General features: G+C 41.2%; 1 protein-coding gene across 3 annotated transcripts in view; it reads right to left on the bottom strand.

The window, feature by feature from the left end:
* Positions 1–17680, bottom strand: part of HMGA2 (high mobility group AT-hook 2) — a 137127-nt gene that overhangs the window by 44268 nt on the left and 75179 nt on the right. Inside the window, exon 4 of one of the 3 annotated variants that reach the window (XM_075600362.1) lies at positions 11380–11464. The exons of the other annotated variants lie outside the window; for them this stretch is intronic. Coding sequence (XP_075456477.1) covers positions 11405–11464 — 60 coding nt within the window. The 3' untranslated portion in view covers positions 11380–11404. Of the gene's footprint in view, positions 1–11379; positions 11465–17680 lie in introns of those variants that run through there. 3 annotated transcript variants of the gene reach the window in all.

Raw genomic sequence — 17680 nt, 5'->3', positions numbered from 1 at the left:
GGGATTGCTGCTTTAACTTTTTGAGCATTTAAAGAACTCTGGGGCTTTGTTGACATAACTGCAGTTCATACTGCCAAAATCACATGTTTACGTTGCTACTGATGTAACAGTGGCTAAGTGACACTGCAGTTCTCGAAACTGAACAAAAGGCAGCTTATTGTTTGACTAAGTCCATAGCTTTAAAATCTACTTCTTTGTTTCACATTAGTGCATGCTTCTGAATTGTACTTTATATAAAGTTATACAACAAGTGTTACCTACCGCTCACCTAATACAGAACTTCCATTGTAGTTGAGCCCATAGAGTGCATAAGGGAACAATAATATATTGATACAGAAAGGTTGATAGCTTCAACCCAAAGGATACGTAATTGTACTCACTATGAACAGGAATAGGGAAGCATGCTTTAGACTGGTTTCAGTCCTACCTATCAGGAAGATCCCAACATGTGTCCATCTCAGGCTCTAACTCCAACCCCCTGGATATCATCTGTGGTGTCCCGCAAGGCTCTGTTCTGGGGCCCCTACTCTTCTCAGTGTTCATTAATGATCTTCCCACAGCTTGTAAGGAAGCCTCAATACACATGTGTGCAGATGACACAATCCTATATGCACACAGTCATAGCCTCTCTGACCTTCAACACATACTTCAGTCTGACTTTTTGGGACTCGAAAACTGGATTTCCCAAAACAAACTGTTTTTAAACACTGACAAGACTGACAAGACTGTAACAATGGTATTTGGGACCAAGACTAAATTTGTAAAGCTTCCAGTGACTGAGCTCCTGATTCGAACCAACGCTAACACCACCCTAACACCTGTCACTAGTTTTAAATACCTGGGCTTATGGTTTGACTCCCACTTAACATTCGGGATGCACATTGATACCCTGACAACCAAGACCTATGCCAAACTAGGGGTACTTTACAGGAACAAATCCTCCCTAAGTCTCCTGGTCAGAAAGCGTATCGCACAGCAGATGCTAATGCCAATTATTGACTATGGAGACATAGTATATGGCTCGGCTCCTCAAACCCACCTTAGCAAACCTGACACCCTCTACAATTCAATTTGTCGTTTTGTTCTCCAATGCAACTACATCACTGCGAAATGCTCAAAGAACTAGATTGGTCAACACTAGAGTCTAGGCGCAAAGTTCACCTTTCCTGTCTTGCCTTTAAATTCTTCATGGGCAAGCTACCCAGCTACCTGAACAAGCTCCTCACCCCTACCACATGCAGTACCTATCACCTGAGATCAGACTCCAAAAGACTGTTCATGGTCCCAAGGCTCAACAAAGTATCCGGACGTTCCTCCTTCTCCCACCGTGCACCCCAAAACTGGAACAACCTACCAGAGACTCTCACATCCACCACCAGTTTAAGTTCTTTCAAATCTAAGGCTGTCTCACATTTTAACCTGGTCTGTAACTGTTTCATACACTCATAATATATATTTTCTTTAACTGTGCACGCAATGTCTTGTATATAATGTATACCCTGTTCATTTATGTAACTGTACTTGTAACCATGTACTATTTGTTTTACTCTGTGCCCAGGACATACTTGAAAACGAGAGGTAACTCTCAATGTATTACTTCCTGGTAAAATATTTTACAAATAAATAAATAAATAAATAATAACAAACAATGGTCCGGAAAAATTTACTCCGTGGGTACTAGTGTCCCTGTATAGCCCCTCACAAACTAGCGAGAACATTTAAAAATCATGTAATTTAAGGCAAAACAAATATAGAACAGGGTGTATGATATACAATCAAATATATTAAAACTTCAGGTAGGTAAATCGACATGGGAAAGTAAATTTGCCTTCATACAGAACCTACATGTATCTGTATGTACCCCGATATGGGGTTTGGATAGGTCAGGCATGTAAATATTAGATTCAGGAATCAATTGATAATAACCAAGGTTGAAAGATTCAATTAAACATTTGTAAATGATTCAGTATAGAACCAGGGAAGTAATTCACATGAATCATTGATGTGATTGTAACATATGTTGTCGAGTTGTATAAACGCAACAGTTGCAAATAGCTTTTCACATTTAATCAGGATCAAACCCAGTAGTTCAGCGCACTAATGTTGCTATTTTAATAAATGCAACAATTGCAAGTTGCAATTAGTAACTATAAACACAGGCCGGCTGAATCTCAGCATATACATTTAGCTCAATAGCTGTGAAGTTTGTCAGACATCAAAACCTATTTTTTGAACCAAATTACCGATTCTAACAAGTGTATTTTACTATAGTAGGTGTGTATGTGTATGTGTGTATGTGTGTATGTGTATATGTGTAATATATATATATCACAGCAAGTATCAGCATATACCCTCGATCATAGTGTAGCATAATGTATTCTCCATAGCTAATACTATAAGTCAGTGGTGTGAGTGGTCAAGACACAGTAATCACTACCCCTACATATACTACTCTACGTGTCATGGGTAACTGAAAATCGCCATACGACCTGAGCTGTGTATGCTCGGCTCCGGATCCGTTGCTCCCTCCACCGGTGTCACCAAAGTGACATTATAAAACCGACGCACGTTTTGCGTTGTGCGGAACGCTTTTTCAAAGTAGGAGGAGTACTCTACACTCCATCACACTAACCCAACATACCTGAACGGGGGGTGTCAGAGCTGTAAGGCCAATGATGGTAAGCTCTGAGCGAGACCTCAAGCGGTCTTATTTCTAAAGTTATATATAGGGAAGTGGAACATATCTCCCCCTTATTCGCTCCCTAATGCCAGTAATCTAGCATAGGGATTGATCGGTTACAATTATACCTGATCTTTTAGTCAAAAGCTAGTAGCCATATTTCTATGTTAAACGTGGTAAATGTATGTCTCACTGTAGAGTGTTTTGGAAATAATCCTATGTTGCAGCAAGAAATGAACAAACAGTATGTTAAGGTCCACCACGATCTATTGATAATTAAGAATAATCATCTTCATGAGTAATACAAAGGATATATGTGTATATGTAAATTAAATATACACACACACACACACACACACACATATATATATACACACACACACACAGCTCAACACCGTTATAGTGCGGTCTCAGCGTGGCTCCTGTTTAAAAAAAAAGAAGAAAATTTAAAACAACTTACCGTAATTTTCTTTTCCTGGAACCAGGGCAGTGGGCACCATTGGGTTAATCCCTTCTCACTCTAGGTAGGACAGGAAATAGACTTTTGCAGGTAGGCCATATAAAGCCCCTCCCTCTACCTGCACCTTAGTCTTACGATTCCTCCATAGCTGAAAAATATAACTGATAGGCATTAGACATACATAGGGAGGGTAACAATGTGCCCACTGCTATGGTTCCAGGAAAAGAAAATTACGGTAAGTTGTTTAAATTTTCTTTTTTCCTGATCACCCTGGCAGTGGGCACCTTTGGGACATACCCAAGCAGTGACAATTTTAGGGAGGGATACATCAGAATAAACACCACCAGTTGATGCCTTTATCAATACACTTTACACTTTATTTCACTACAGATTCTAACACTCTACGACCAAAGCCTGCGTCAGCTGATGATTTTACGTCTAGTGTGTAGTATTTCAAGAATGTATTGAATGAGGACCAGACTGCCGCTTTGCATATCTGTCCTGGTGTAGCCTGGGCTTTAAATGCCCATGATGTAGACATGGCCCTTGTAGAATGAGCTTTAATGTTCAAAGGTTTATCTTTTCCTTTGCTTTCATAAGCCTTTTTAATACAAGACACTATCCAATGGGAAATTGTTGTCTTTGATGCTGCTTGACCTTTCTTTGGTCCCTCTGGTATGATGAATAGTCTGTCTGACTTTCTGATATCTCGCATACTTTCCATGTACACTTTTAGACATCTTACCACGTCTAATCTATGCAGTCTTTCTTCTTTCTTATTCTTTGGTTCTGGGCAGAATGACGGAATCACAATTTCTTGATTCATGTGGAACTGCGATACAACCTTTGGCAGGAATTGATGCACTGGTCTAAGAACTGCCTTTTCTTGATGTATGACTAGGAATGGTTCCTTGGCTGATAGAGCCTGTAGTTCTCCCACTCTCCTTGCTGAGGTGATTGCTATCAAGAACGCCATTTTCCATGATAACCATTTTAAGCCTATCTCCTGTATTGGTTCAAACGGAGCTGCTGTTAGTACATCCAATACTAGGGACAAGTCCCATGTAGGTACCCTGTTCTGGATTTGAGGCCTTAATCTTTTAACTGCCTGCAAGAACCTGATGATCAATCTTGCCATTGCCAGATTTCTTTCCAATAAAGCCGATGAGCTAAGACTGACACCTTTCTCAAATCCCTTTTGCAGGAACTCTACTATTGATACAATTCTAGGTGAAAGGAAATTTAGTTTTTCTTTTTCACACCAATTGCGAAAGCAAAGCCAGATTCTATGGTATACTCTCGATGTGGAACTTTTCCTTGCTTGTAAAAGGGTCTGGATTGTTTTGTCTGAACAACCCTTCAGTCTCAATGTTTCCCGCTCAATCGCCATGCCGTCAAGGCCCAATTTTTGGCATTCGGATGACATATTGGCCCCTGTCGCATCAGCCCTTTGCGATCTAGTATGTGCCATGGTGTATCTACTGCCATATTTACCAAGTGTGTGAACCAAAGCCTTCTTGGCCAGTATGGTGCTAGGAATATCACCTCTGCTTGGTCTTCTCTGATTTTCCTGATTGCTTTCGGAATTAGGGGAATTGGAGGGAACAGGTATACCAACTTGAAGTCCCATTTGAAACTGAGAGCATCTGTACCTTGTGCGCTTGGATGAAACTGTCTTGCACAGTAGTTCCTTACCTTGCGGTTCTGATGTGTCGCCATGAGATCTATGTCTGGCTGACCCCATCGCTCTACCAGTTCTTGAAACACCTGTGCCCATTCTCCTGGGTGTATGATGTTCCAACTTAGAAAGTCTGCTGTGACATTTTCCAGTCCTGGAATATGTATGGCTGTAATTTCCGACAAGTGACGCTCTGCCCAAAAGAGGTGAGGTTCATCAGCTTTCTGCTCCTGGTCCCTCTTTGCTTGGCTATATACTTGACAACTGACCTGTTGTCTGATTCTATTTTTATACAGCCACCATTTATTTGGTCTTGGAAAGCTTCTAGGGCCTTTTGTACTGCTTTTAGTTCCAGCAGATTTGATGGAAGATGCTTTTCCTGGTTTGTCCAGGTTCCTTGCACCAATGTTTCTCCCATTTGGGCACCCCAACCTGCGTTGCTCGCATCTGTTGTAATTCTTACCCACTGCACTGGTTGTAGTGTTTGTCCTTTTTCCAGGTATCTTCCCACCACTTTAATTCCTGTTTTGTGTGTGGGTGCAAAAAGATTCTTTGTCTTGTGTCTTTGTGATTCCCGTTCCATTGTTGCAAAAAATTGTTTTGTAACGGTCTCATATGTAGTGAAAAAGAAAAAAAGTGCGCAACTAAAGTTATATTGAGTGACGTGATGAATAATATTAAATGACGTGACCTTGAATTGAGCGTATGCAGCTGCGATGAAGGGGGGGCTCAGGGACCCCCTGGAGCTAGCAGAGAAAAACAGAAAAGACACAGCGCAAAACACTCATAGTGTAAAAAAATTATATATTAGTATAACCAATAAAAGGTGAGTATTAAGCGTACATCAATAAAGTGAAAAACAATCAGTTTCGGGATATTGTTACCCAAACGCCACAGGAGACCGGAACAGATGTCCTCGCATGGATTTGGATTCTGGTGCCTCTGGTACACAGTCCTGTTAGGGTAAGTAGGAAGCCTTAGAAAGTTCTACTCCCACGACACAAATCACACGTGTGCTGCTGTCCCATGCAGTGCATTTGGGCAAAGCAGAGCTCCACGCCAGCTGGATTCTCTCTCTCCCCTCCGTGCAGAACACTTCCGGGTTGGTGACGTCACCGCGGGAGAAAACGCCGATTTTGGCGCCGTTTAGCTGGGGCTGCGCGCGTGATGGGGTAGTTGTTAGAGATTAGACTCTTGGCAGTTCTTCCAACGCGTTTCGAAACCCGTGGGTTTCTTCATCCCTGATGCTAAACGGCGCCAAACGGTTTCTTCATCCCCCCAGCTAAACGGCGCCAAAATCGCCGGTTTCTCCCGCGGTGACGTCACCAACCCGGAAGTGTTCTGCACGGAGGGGAGAGAGAGAATCCAGCTGGCGTGGAGCTCTGCTTTGCCCAAAAGCACTGCAGCACACGTGTGATTTGTGTCGTGGGAGTAGAACTTTCTAAGGCTTCCTACTTACCCTAACAGGACTGTGTACCAGAGGCACCAGTGTTCAAATCCATGCGAGGACATCTGTTCCGGTCTCCTGTGGCGTTTGGGTAACAATATCCCGAAACTGATTGTTTTTCACTTTATTGATGTACGCTTAATACTCACCTTTTATTGGTTATACTAATAAATAATTTTTTTACACTATGAGCGTTTTGCGCTGTATCTTTTCTGTTTTTCTCATATGTAGTGCTGCCCATTTTGTGACGCTTAATGTTGGAGCGAATTTCCCTAGGAGCTTCATGCATTCTTCTGCTGAAGTCCTGGTAGCTTTCCTGAGCTTCTTTGTTTGCATGGCTATGTCTTGCCTCTTTGCGTCTGGTAGTCTCACTTCTCCTTTTGCTGTATCGAATTCTACCCCCAGAAATCTTAACAGCTGAGTGGGCACCAGATGACTCTTGTCTCTGTTTATTAACCAACCGTGCTGTTCCAGGAAGGTTATTACCATCTTCTGGTCTTGTTGTAGTTTCTCCAGACTTTTTGATTTTACCAGGATGTCGATCAGGTATGGGTATATTTCTACCCCTCTTTCTCTCATTTCTGCTACTAAAGGGGCTAGAACTTTTGTAAACGTCCTTGGGAAGTCGCCAGACCAAATGGCATTGCTGTGTACTGATAATGATCTTGATTTACTGCAAACCTTAGAAATCTTTGGTGTCCCTTTGCTATGGGCACATGTAGATTAGCGTCTTTCAAGTCTATCGCCACCATCCAGTCTCCTGGTTGTACCTCTTGAATAATCAGGTTCAACGACACCATCTTGAACTTTCTTATTTTCAAGAATGAATTTACCTTTTTTAGGTCTAGGATTGCTCTGTAAGCCCCTGTAGGTTTCTTTTGCTAGAAATATTCTGGAATAAATTCCACTTCCTCTGTCTTCCTGAGGTACCTTCTTTATTACTTCTGCTTGTAATAACTTCTTTAAAGCCGAATTCCTTTGCCTTCTTTTTTCCTTGGACTGTATCCATGTTATTAGGCCCATATTTCTCCGTGGCATCTCTCTGAATTCTATACTTTACCCCTGACGAATGGTCTCTAATACCCAATTGTCCTGTATTGTTTGAGCCCATGTTTCAGAAAACGGCTTCAGGCGCCCTCCTACTGGCAACTGCTGGGCCCTCTGACCTTCATGTGGACTTGTTCTTTGTGAATGATCCTCTTCCTCTGGCGCCACGAAAAAGCCGGTTCTGGCCGCCCCTCCATGTTGTTTGTCTTGGAAATGACCTGCCAGGTCTATATGCCTTTGCTTCCTTATACTGGTTTCTATTAGCCTGTTGGAAACCGAATCTTCTGGCCCTGTTTTCCTGAGGTAAAAAAGTGCTCTTACCTCCTGATGTTTTTGTTATTATCGCATCCAGTTTGTTGCCAAAGAGGAATTCACCTTCAAATGGTAATCCACATAATCTGTTCTTTGATACTGTGTCAGCCATCCACTGTCTGAGCCATAAAGCCCTTCTTGCTGATACCGCTAGCGCCATAGATTTAGCTGCTAATTTTACCGCATCCAATGAGGACTCCGCTATGTAGTCTGTTGCCCACTTTACTTCGAACAGTGCTTTAAGAATAGCACTTCTTTTCCACCCTTGTCTATTGCCTCTTCAATGTTGGCAATCCACACTCGCATAGCCCTTGCTGCTGACGTAGTTGCTATGGCTGGTTTGTAGGATGTTCCTGCTGTAACGTATGCTTTCTTCAACACGTAATCCATCTTCCTATCCATAGCGTCCTTAAATGACGCAGCTTCCTCTATTGGGATTGTGGTCTTTTTTACTATTCTGGAAATAGCAGTATCCACCTTTGGGCTGACATCCCAAAATTTTACCGCCTCTTGTGGGAATGGATACATCTTCCCAAACCTTTTAGGCGTAAATACTCTGGCGTCTGGTCGCGCCAACTCCACCTGAATGAGGTCTTTAATTACTTGATGGATAGGAAAGACTCTACCTTTTCTTTTTCTCGCCCCAAAAAGTTTATCCTTCTTGTAGGTTAACTCCTCAGTATCTTCAAGTTCCAATGCCTGTCTCATGGCTTTGATGAGTGGATCCACCATTTCTACATCAAATTCAGATTCCTCTTTCTGAATATCTTGATCTGATGAATCCATTTCACCCTCTGATACTTGAAAACAATCAATGTCAGACTCATCTGATGAAAAACCTTTCCCCTTATCCAGACTGGTTTGGGATCTAGATCTTTTCTGCGCCAGGTTAACAGCTTGCTGGACTGCCGCATCAACACTCTGTTTAACTGCCTCCTTCATCAATATAAGGAGAGTGCTCATCTGTTCGTTGGAATCCCCTGCAGCTGCCTTAAGACAATCTTCACATAATTTCTTCCCTATTAGGGCTGGTTTCTCGCAAGCTGCGCACCATTTAGTTTTCTTAGCAACCTTTCTTTTATGTTGCAGGGATTCCCCCGTCCCCTTTGAAGATTCTGCTTCTGGGAGGGTAACCGCCGAACTATTTTATAAAAACAAAATAAATACTAAACATACACCCTAATGTATATAGACCATCTCTCTTTCCCATGTAGAACTAAAAACTAAGGACTCACCTAGTCTTGGGAACTGAACTTTTAGGCGTCTCCATTTTCGAATCCATTTCCAGCACTTGGCTTCTCACTGCTTAGCGTTCCATGCTGCAGTCTCTCACTCACACCTACACACAGTGTGTCCGTCGTTTCTGTGACGTCATCAAGTGCTCGTGCACGGCTCGCGTGTCTGTGCACGCATCTGCCGGCCGGAACGTGACGCGCGCGCTCCTGTGCAGTCGCGTGCACTGTTCCCTCTACCGCAGCGTTCCCGACACTAGCGCGGTCAATTCGAGCCTTTCTTCCGGCTCGCAGCTATGGCTGCTCCCCCCTCCGCGATGTAGCGGGCTCCTGGGGTTCCTTTTACCGCAGCGTACCAGACGCTAATGCGGTGAGTCTGGGCCTCCACGGGCTCTCAGCTGCAGCTGCTATGCTCCCCCTCTGCGCACCATTTCTTTACCTTCCGTTTGGTACTGGGGCTTCCTTGCATGTAAGCTTCCACGCCAGCGGCTGCAGCTGCTCCCCACCCCACGGGTGTACTGGGTTCCTGGAGCTACCCCGACTCTTAGGGGTCTCCGTCTAGCGACCGCATGGGCGCGTCGACCGGAGCTTCAGGGCAGAGAGGCTGAGGTCCCTGGATACCTGCACAAGGTGCAGTAGGTGAGTCCCTTTATAAAATAAAAAATCCTACTCCTAGCTGTGAGGACAGGAAAAAGACTAAGGTGCAGGTAGAGGGAGGGGCCTTATATGGCCTACCTGCAAAAGTCTATTTCCTGTCCTACCTAGAGTGAGAAGGGATTAACCCAAAGGTGCCCACTGCCAGGGTGATCAGGAAAAAGTTTTTTTTTAAAAACAAAATGGCCACCGCAATCAGGGGTTCCGCATCTGCAGCTCTCTTCCTGCTTCATTAGTTTCAGGCGAGGGTGGTGTGTGTGTGTTTTGTTTAAATAGGGCTCTTGTTGCCTATCCTTTCTCCTATGCCTTTTGACAACCAAAGACTACATCTCCCAGCATGCTCGCTGCCTGACAGAGCCTCGTGATTTGTTATTAAAGTTTGCCCCCCCAACAAAGTAAGCGGTCGCGCTGCGCTTACTATAAGCGCACGCGACGGCTTGGTCGCGATCGCTGGAAGTCATCTCAATTTGATTTTTCCAGCGACCGTAGCCTGACGTCGCTGTCGCGTCACCGGCACTATAAGCGTAGCCTTACATCTGATGCAGAATTGTAGACTTGCATTATGTCACAGCGGATTTTGAGCCAAATAGAAGTGAAGAAGAATGGTGCACAGAGACGTAAAATGCGACATCTTATATGTACACAGTAATGCCACAAATTCCTGTAGACAGGGCACAATTGGGAGCTAAATATTGTGTTACATAGGGGCAGCTTGAAAATCCCCCCGTTTTGCACCAAATTACCTGATTCACAGACCCCAGTCTCTTCTGAATCCAATAGTTCAATGTGTTTATCAGAGGAAGGAATTCCCAGTTCAGTCGTTTCATTATTATTGACATTTGAAAACCTTGGTTAGTACTAAGTCACCATCCCAAATCACGAGAAATCCTTGCTACAAGTTTGGCTCATTGCTATAAAGGGGACTCCTTCACTGCTAAAATATTCTGCATCAACAGAACCTGATGAACAAAGATTTCCCTACTGATGTTTAATGTATTTGGTTCAAAAACCATATCATAGAATCTAGTTAAATTGACCGTGTATAAAGACGTTTGAATGTGTTCAACTCGTGAAGCGTTTATCCCATTTTCCTGGTTAATTCTGATTCGGGGCAAATTTGACTTTTACAGGAACAAGCTGCGTGAGCCACACGGAGCTGTGATTAGATTTGACATAAAAGATTAAGACCAAGGTGGCATGTCTGTCTCTTATCCCCCTTCTTTCAAATCGTCACCCCGGTCACACCTGAATTACATTTTTCTGAGCGTGTCCTATGCATCTGATATTTACAGCTCATGCTCTCACATACTGTGAAAGGGACGTGAACATGGACTCTGAATTCTTGCAAGGTTATACATTGCTCCGTTAATCTACTTATCTACAGAAGTATCTGAAATGTAAAGTTTATGCTCCAATTACAATATTTGCCATCCTGTACAAATACAAAACATTTTCCATGCTAAACACCGTAATATGAACCAAAAGTTCATCCGAGTGGCTAATTAATGAAAAACAGCATTTCATGTTCTATGAGAAGAAAGACCCCATAAGAAGTTCTCAAAATAATCATGCTGCAGCCTAGGGTAAGTGCATTCTGTATATTTTAGACATCTAAAGTTACTTCACATTAAAAGTAGCAATCTTGTACATATTTTTTTTTTGGCATTACCTGTATTTAGGTCTTCCCTGGAGCTGATCTGAGGTACTTCAACTTCAGGGGACCGTGTCTCGTGTACACAATACGGCCTGCTAGCTTCAGCCACAGATGTGCAGCCAATAGAAAGCCATGACGTCACCAGGAGATGATGGTGCAGCTTTCATCTGGTGACCCCGGGGCCATATTGTTTATTAATGTTTCATTTTTACAGGCAACAAATTTGCAGTTACCTTGGGATCAATGGGTTTTCCGGAGGTCAGAATACTGCAGTTCAGCTCCAGGTGCCCGCAACTTCCGCTAACGAAAGAAAAAATATGTAAAATAGGAGGGACTGTGCTGCTTTAAAACATAACTTCAAAGTAGCTTCCACTCACCGATGCATGTGTGCCATATGAAGAAGGTGTTGCTGCCCACTATGCATTTTAGCCTTGGTAACAAGCATTTAGAGTCTATTGTTGGGGGGTACAGTAATTAATAGCTTTATACTTGATCATGCCATTTTGTTGGGAGACATAATGGGTGGTGTTAACATCACTCTCCCTTAGTGAACAAACATCCTAAAGGGTCAGACATTTGAAAGCTACTAGTTGCAAACAAGGGACCAAAAGGCATGAAAAGAAACTCCTAATGATCAATCCAATCCAAGCGTCATCATTTTCAAGGGTGTGACATATGTAACAAAAAATTAGAAAGACTCAATGGCAAACAAGGAAACCAAGTCCTTCACATTGCATCCTGTAATGGGAACCAGACGATTGTCACCAAAAAGGCATTTCAGATGAGGTGGGAAAGAACCACATAGATGAGTTTGGTTTTACGGATTGAGCAACAATTTATGCCCACCCACTGGCAAGAACCCCATTTTCTTGTTCTTAAATAAATGGGCACAAAGAAAAATAGAATTTGCCATTCCTTTCCGACTATACAGTGTAGGAGGCCATGCAAGTGCTGCAGTTCACTTTATTACACTTGTACGCACACACAGTAACAAAGTATTGTGTTGAAGACTTTTCTACACAAACATCCATCTTAACAAAATAGTATCAGTCACAGACAGTGACAAGCATTAAGATAAATGTAACAATACACACAGAGCTAAAATTATTCTCATTCATGGAGCAGATTGCAGATCTAGATTGAATAAAAAAAAGAAAAGCATTTAGCTTCTTCCAAAAAGTACATCTGTGCAAAACAGCTCTAAATTAATTATCATCAGCTGTATAAATCCAAAGCACATCTTCTAAAAGATATTTATCTGCTCGAAAAATAGGTCAAAGAAATATACAGTGCCTGCATAACAACCGACCCTTGATTTATCATGTTCTATGAGAATTACAGATGCTCAAAATTGTTAAAACGTCTTAATTCCAATCATCTGTACATTCTTCCTGTTCATTTAGCTGCTGAGAAGTGTTACACCAATATATGGATATGAAGCTTAAAGCCTATAGTGTTCACAATAATTTTACGATGTTATTCATCAATAAAAATAAATATGCCCTCAAACCTTTTCATTTCTTTACTTTTAGTTTAAGATGAGCATGTGGATTTGACAGTAAAAAGTTAAAACCAGGATGTACCATTTCTGTAACCTTTTGTAAGCTGGTGCCCTTAAAAACATTAGTAGCCCAGTCTTGAGATTTATGTTGATATACAATTATATTAACAAATGATTAATAATGCAGATTTATGTAGGCACAGATCCTTTGCCCAACAAATAAATGAACACAAACTATTGCTTTTTCCAATTTCTGAAAAACTACAAAAAAAAAAAAAAAAAAAAAAATTCCCCCTTTCTCCATTAAATCCCCTCATGAAATTCACACAAACTTTTGCAAACCGGTTTGCGAACTTTATTGCGACATACTCTACTCGTGACCATCGGGTATAGAGAGAACACGTTCTTTATAGAAAGAGACCTTTCAGTTGATATTAAAGTGCAGAACTTCCCTACTGCATCTTCAAATGAAATTGAAAGTTTTTAAAATCAAGACTTTTGGGAAAGTTTTCCTCTTTGTTGAGGGTATCAAACACAAATATGGGCTTTTCTTAATTCAGAGCTCAGAATGCATCGAGTTCCAGTGAGATGAGGTCTAAACCCTGAGCCTCAGGATGTAACTTGGATGAAACGAAAATATGTCTGTCTGGGTTAGCTCCTGAGTAAAACTTGAGCCCAAGAATATTTATATTACCTTGTCACAGCCTCCTTTCCAAAAGCTGTATAATAGCTGGTCCCCTCTGAAGGTGATTTAAAGTTGCGAAGGATACCGAACTTTGCTTAATGCTGTAAGCCTGTGTAATGTTTAATCTCACTATAACTATACTTTACAGACGGTGTCACACCGTGATTAGGATCGCAGTCTTTACTATTCATTTGCTTATCGATTCTCAGAATATGAACATTTAGAGCAGTGGTTTCCAAACTTTTTTTGGTTAAGGAACCCCAAGTGAAATTCTGGTGAACCCCCAGCCATCTCCAATAGCAACTCTGTGATCAGATGTATTGTAAATTCGTCTGTTTTTGATAAATTTTTCAAATGACCAGAACATTGCAGGGAACCCTTTAGGGTGCCCGGGGAATCCAAGAGTTCCTAGGAACCCTGGTTGAAAGACACAGATTTAGAGTTTAATTAACCACTAAGACTTTTAATATTTAACTTAAATCTGACATTTTATCCCTTCCTTTAACAGTATTTAAAAAAAGATTATTTTCTATTTCTAATTATTTAAAACATTTTCTTTAATTTAAGTTTTATTAAAAATCGAATTGTATTCATTAAATATCATCTACATGTATCCATGATTTTTTATTTATTTATTAATGTCTTGAGTTGTCTCTAAGATGGAAGGCTTCTTTTAGGTATACAAGTAATCACTATCAAAATATGGAACGCCAATATCCCTTGAACAAGTTTATTTTACACACAAAACCCAACAGGTTACTTTTGGTTGCATCAAATATTGGTCTTTCATCTTGGGTTGTTTTGTGCTTATTTTCTTTTAAGATTATCTTGCGTTAACAAGAATCTTGGCCCTTGTTTTACCTCAACGAATAGCAACCCCTCAATTAATCCGCATGGATTGCGGTGTACCTTTGGCTGACTGATCTGCAAGCGTCCTTATAGAACACACACACACAATCCCTGACTAAGCGGATTCAGGATCTGCGAAACGCACGTTGGGTGTTTTTTCGCAGACTAGAGTGTCCATTGCCTGCCTGGTCACGTCACCAGGACACTTGCCGGAAGAACGGAAGACTTACTTTGCAGCGTCAAGCAGCAAATCAGACAGCGGCGGAGTGGTCCACGATCGGGACGCAGAGGGATGCCGAAGCCAGGTTCTATTTATTTTAGAGCACACTTACAAGACATGTTTGTGAGTGAATTTAATGGAGATTAATTTTATTTCATGGTTGTAGAACATACTACACTATAGGAGGATCTTTTTTGCGCTTTCTATCGCTGCAGCACATTTACATACATATTTCGATTTTATTAGAGTTCAGATAAAAATGTAGAGGTTATATTATTTTTAGTTGGTACAGCGTTTTGGTCTTGCTTTTTCCGGTTATCTGTTAAGACACCGGAACAAGTTTGGGGAATCCTTGTGAACAGGTGTACAGTTCACACATTCTTACTTGTTTTAGATTGGAAACTTTAATTAAAATGCCTAACTGAGCCACTTAAATAGCTTACTATCTAGGGCAGGTCTCATTCTCTCACGATATTGGATGCATCATATACATACATATTCCAAGATTTCTGATATTGCGTGTCCTTTTGTTATATACTGTAAGTGATTATGGTCTCGCCTGCATCTGATACATAAACGCAATACTAAAAGGACATCAATAATCAAATTTTAGTGCGAACGGGATTTATACAACCTATTTAACAGTATACACATACAGTTGGAATAAACATATATAGTAACACATAACTTATCAAAAGCCACACAAGGAAATGCTAGTCTTTTCTCAGTTCATGTCCAAGCAACATTTTAAGGGGTCAATGAATTAACAGCCTAAACTACTATTGGATGTGTAAGCCTATTAAGCAGTCTGACATAATAGACAAACAGTGATGCTTCCCTAAAGAGTCTCTTATCAATAGAGATGTGTGATGTTGTCCCAGTTTGTTTTGTTAATGTTCGTGCAAATGTATGAGAAATGCACATAAAAGCGAAAAGTATTTTAAAATATTTCCCTGCCTAAAAATGTGCAGCTTTATTGAATTATACCAACAGTTCATCGAAAAATGTTGCAGAACAGCAAGTTTTCAGAAAGTTCATAATACATTCCCAGGATATACTTGAAAACGAGAGGTAACTCTCAATGCATTACTTCCTGGAAAACATTTTATAAATAAAAAATAACTAAACTAAAAAGAAAAATTTGGAGAACTGCAACATTGTCATTCTGTTGGCAGCTTGCCATTTTCATATATTTATTTTAGCAGTCACTCTATAAAACCTCACTAGTCACTCTAAAAACTTTCCTGTCCCCAGACACCCCTTAAAAAAAGCACCCCCTTACAGACTTGCTTATTATACAATTCCATTTGGGAGTGGGAAATGGTACTGGTAGGAACTCAATGGCTACTATGGCATATGGTTAGTGTTTTAGTAATATGACAATATTTTAATTTACTCAGTTAGTTAAAAATAATAGACTGTCCAAATGTAGAACTCAAAATGTTCCATGCAACCTGCTATAGGGATCCTTATTAATAAACACAGATGATGGGGGACTGCATTGTTCTCTGTGATGTTTAGATATAGTGTGATATACTTCGCCAACATTGCAATTGCGTTAAAATGTGTTATATCACACTGTAAATGCCAACATGGGATTCAAATTACAGAAAAAAACTTTGGTAATAAAACAAAAAAAACAAAAAAAACAACAAAAAAGTGATACTTTTTTTTTTTTTTAAACCAAAATACGGGAGTAAACTATACTTTATTTAGGGGAGTTAAATACACAGTACCAAGGCAAAAGAATATAAACAGTTTTTTTCTGTCTGGTGATACATATGCTTGCTTTAGGCCGAGTCCATAGACGGACAGGCCGGGCTGAGGCGTGCAGACGCTCCGCGCTGAGCCCCTGCGTCCTCAATGAGGATGCCTTTAGAGGGGGCTCACGCGAGCGTCCGCAGGCGTGCTGACGAGTTGGAGGTTTCAGCCGAGCGCCAAGCTGTTTTTCAGCGCGCTGTCGGCTGAAAACCTCCAATCACAGCACAGCAGCGTCACGGCGCCGTGACATTGACGTCAGTGCGTCGCGGGCGATTGGCCCAGCAACGTCACTGCCCCACCTCCAACCACCTCCCCCCGGCTCCCTTCGCGCATGGTGGCTCGCGTGCAAGTCCGTGCAATCGCGCTGACTGAAGCAGGCGAGCCTCAGCGTTAGCGCGCCTCCGCACCCCCCACACCTCTATGGCCCGGGCCTTAGCTGTATAATGTAATGACAACTGGTTGATTTAGATGTGTAATCCCTCCCAAAGATTTTTCTTGGGGGAAAAATACCCATGAGAAACCATAGCACTCCTAAAATCTATAAAGAATTATATACTCCCGTCAAACTCCACCCCCTCCCCTCCAATAAAATACTAGGACACATTTTCTAATTGCTACAGCACTTCAAGGAGAAATAATCACCGAGAGGGAACCATAAGAAACCTTTTATAAGAGTTTATATTAAAAATATTGTGCTTTTCAAAAAGATTTTTTTATCATAGACTACAACATTCAACTGCTATGCAATCAATGCATTATTCCCAATCCTGCAAAGCTTCTAAATTGTGCAAGTAGCACTTTGCTACTTTCTATAAACACTACCTCTATAAACAAGTAAGTCTACCTTTTCATCTTCCTTTCCCAAAAAGAAAAAAAAAAAAAAGGGGGGGGGGGGGGTATTTTAACAGGTTTAACTCCATTCATTAATTTCTTTTCAATCAGTGGCCAACGCCGAGAGCAGCTGGAACTAGTTATTTAGAAAAAAAAATATTGTAATCGCCCCTTTGAACTTTTATTATGCTGATCTGGATGTGAATATGGCCAAATAGGGACAGGTACCATTCCCAAAACTCTGTGTATACTGTTTTAAATTACAATACCAAACCCCTAAGGGCTGAAACAGCAGTCAATGCATTTTAATGCTATGCATTTGTGTTCTTAAAAAAAAAAAAAAAAGCCAGAACTAAAATAGAGTGTTTGAAAATACAGGGTAAAAAGCAGAGCTGTTCTTTGTACTGTACCTTTCTGGGACATTTAAACTAGATCTCATGTTACCTTGAATTCTATAAATAAAACAGGCATCCTGTACCCATCATGAAAAAACAAACTGGTCTGCCACTACACAGCAAATCCAACTGTTGGGTTATGCAGACTGAATGTAGAAATGAAGACAAAAGGTCTTGCTGTATTTCTTAAAGGTTCTCCTGTACCAACAGCAATTAGAAAGTTCAGCTGTAATTTAACTCCTCATTCATACAAGACCTTCTCTCACCTTAAACA

Source organism: Ascaphus truei, chromosome 5, assembly GCF_040206685.1.
Source record: "Ascaphus truei isolate aAscTru1 chromosome 5, aAscTru1.hap1, whole genome shotgun sequence".
NCBI classification, from domain to species: Eukaryota; Metazoa; Chordata; class Amphibia; order Anura; family Ascaphidae; genus Ascaphus; species Ascaphus truei.
This window is presented reverse-complemented; position numbering and strand designations above follow the sequence as displayed.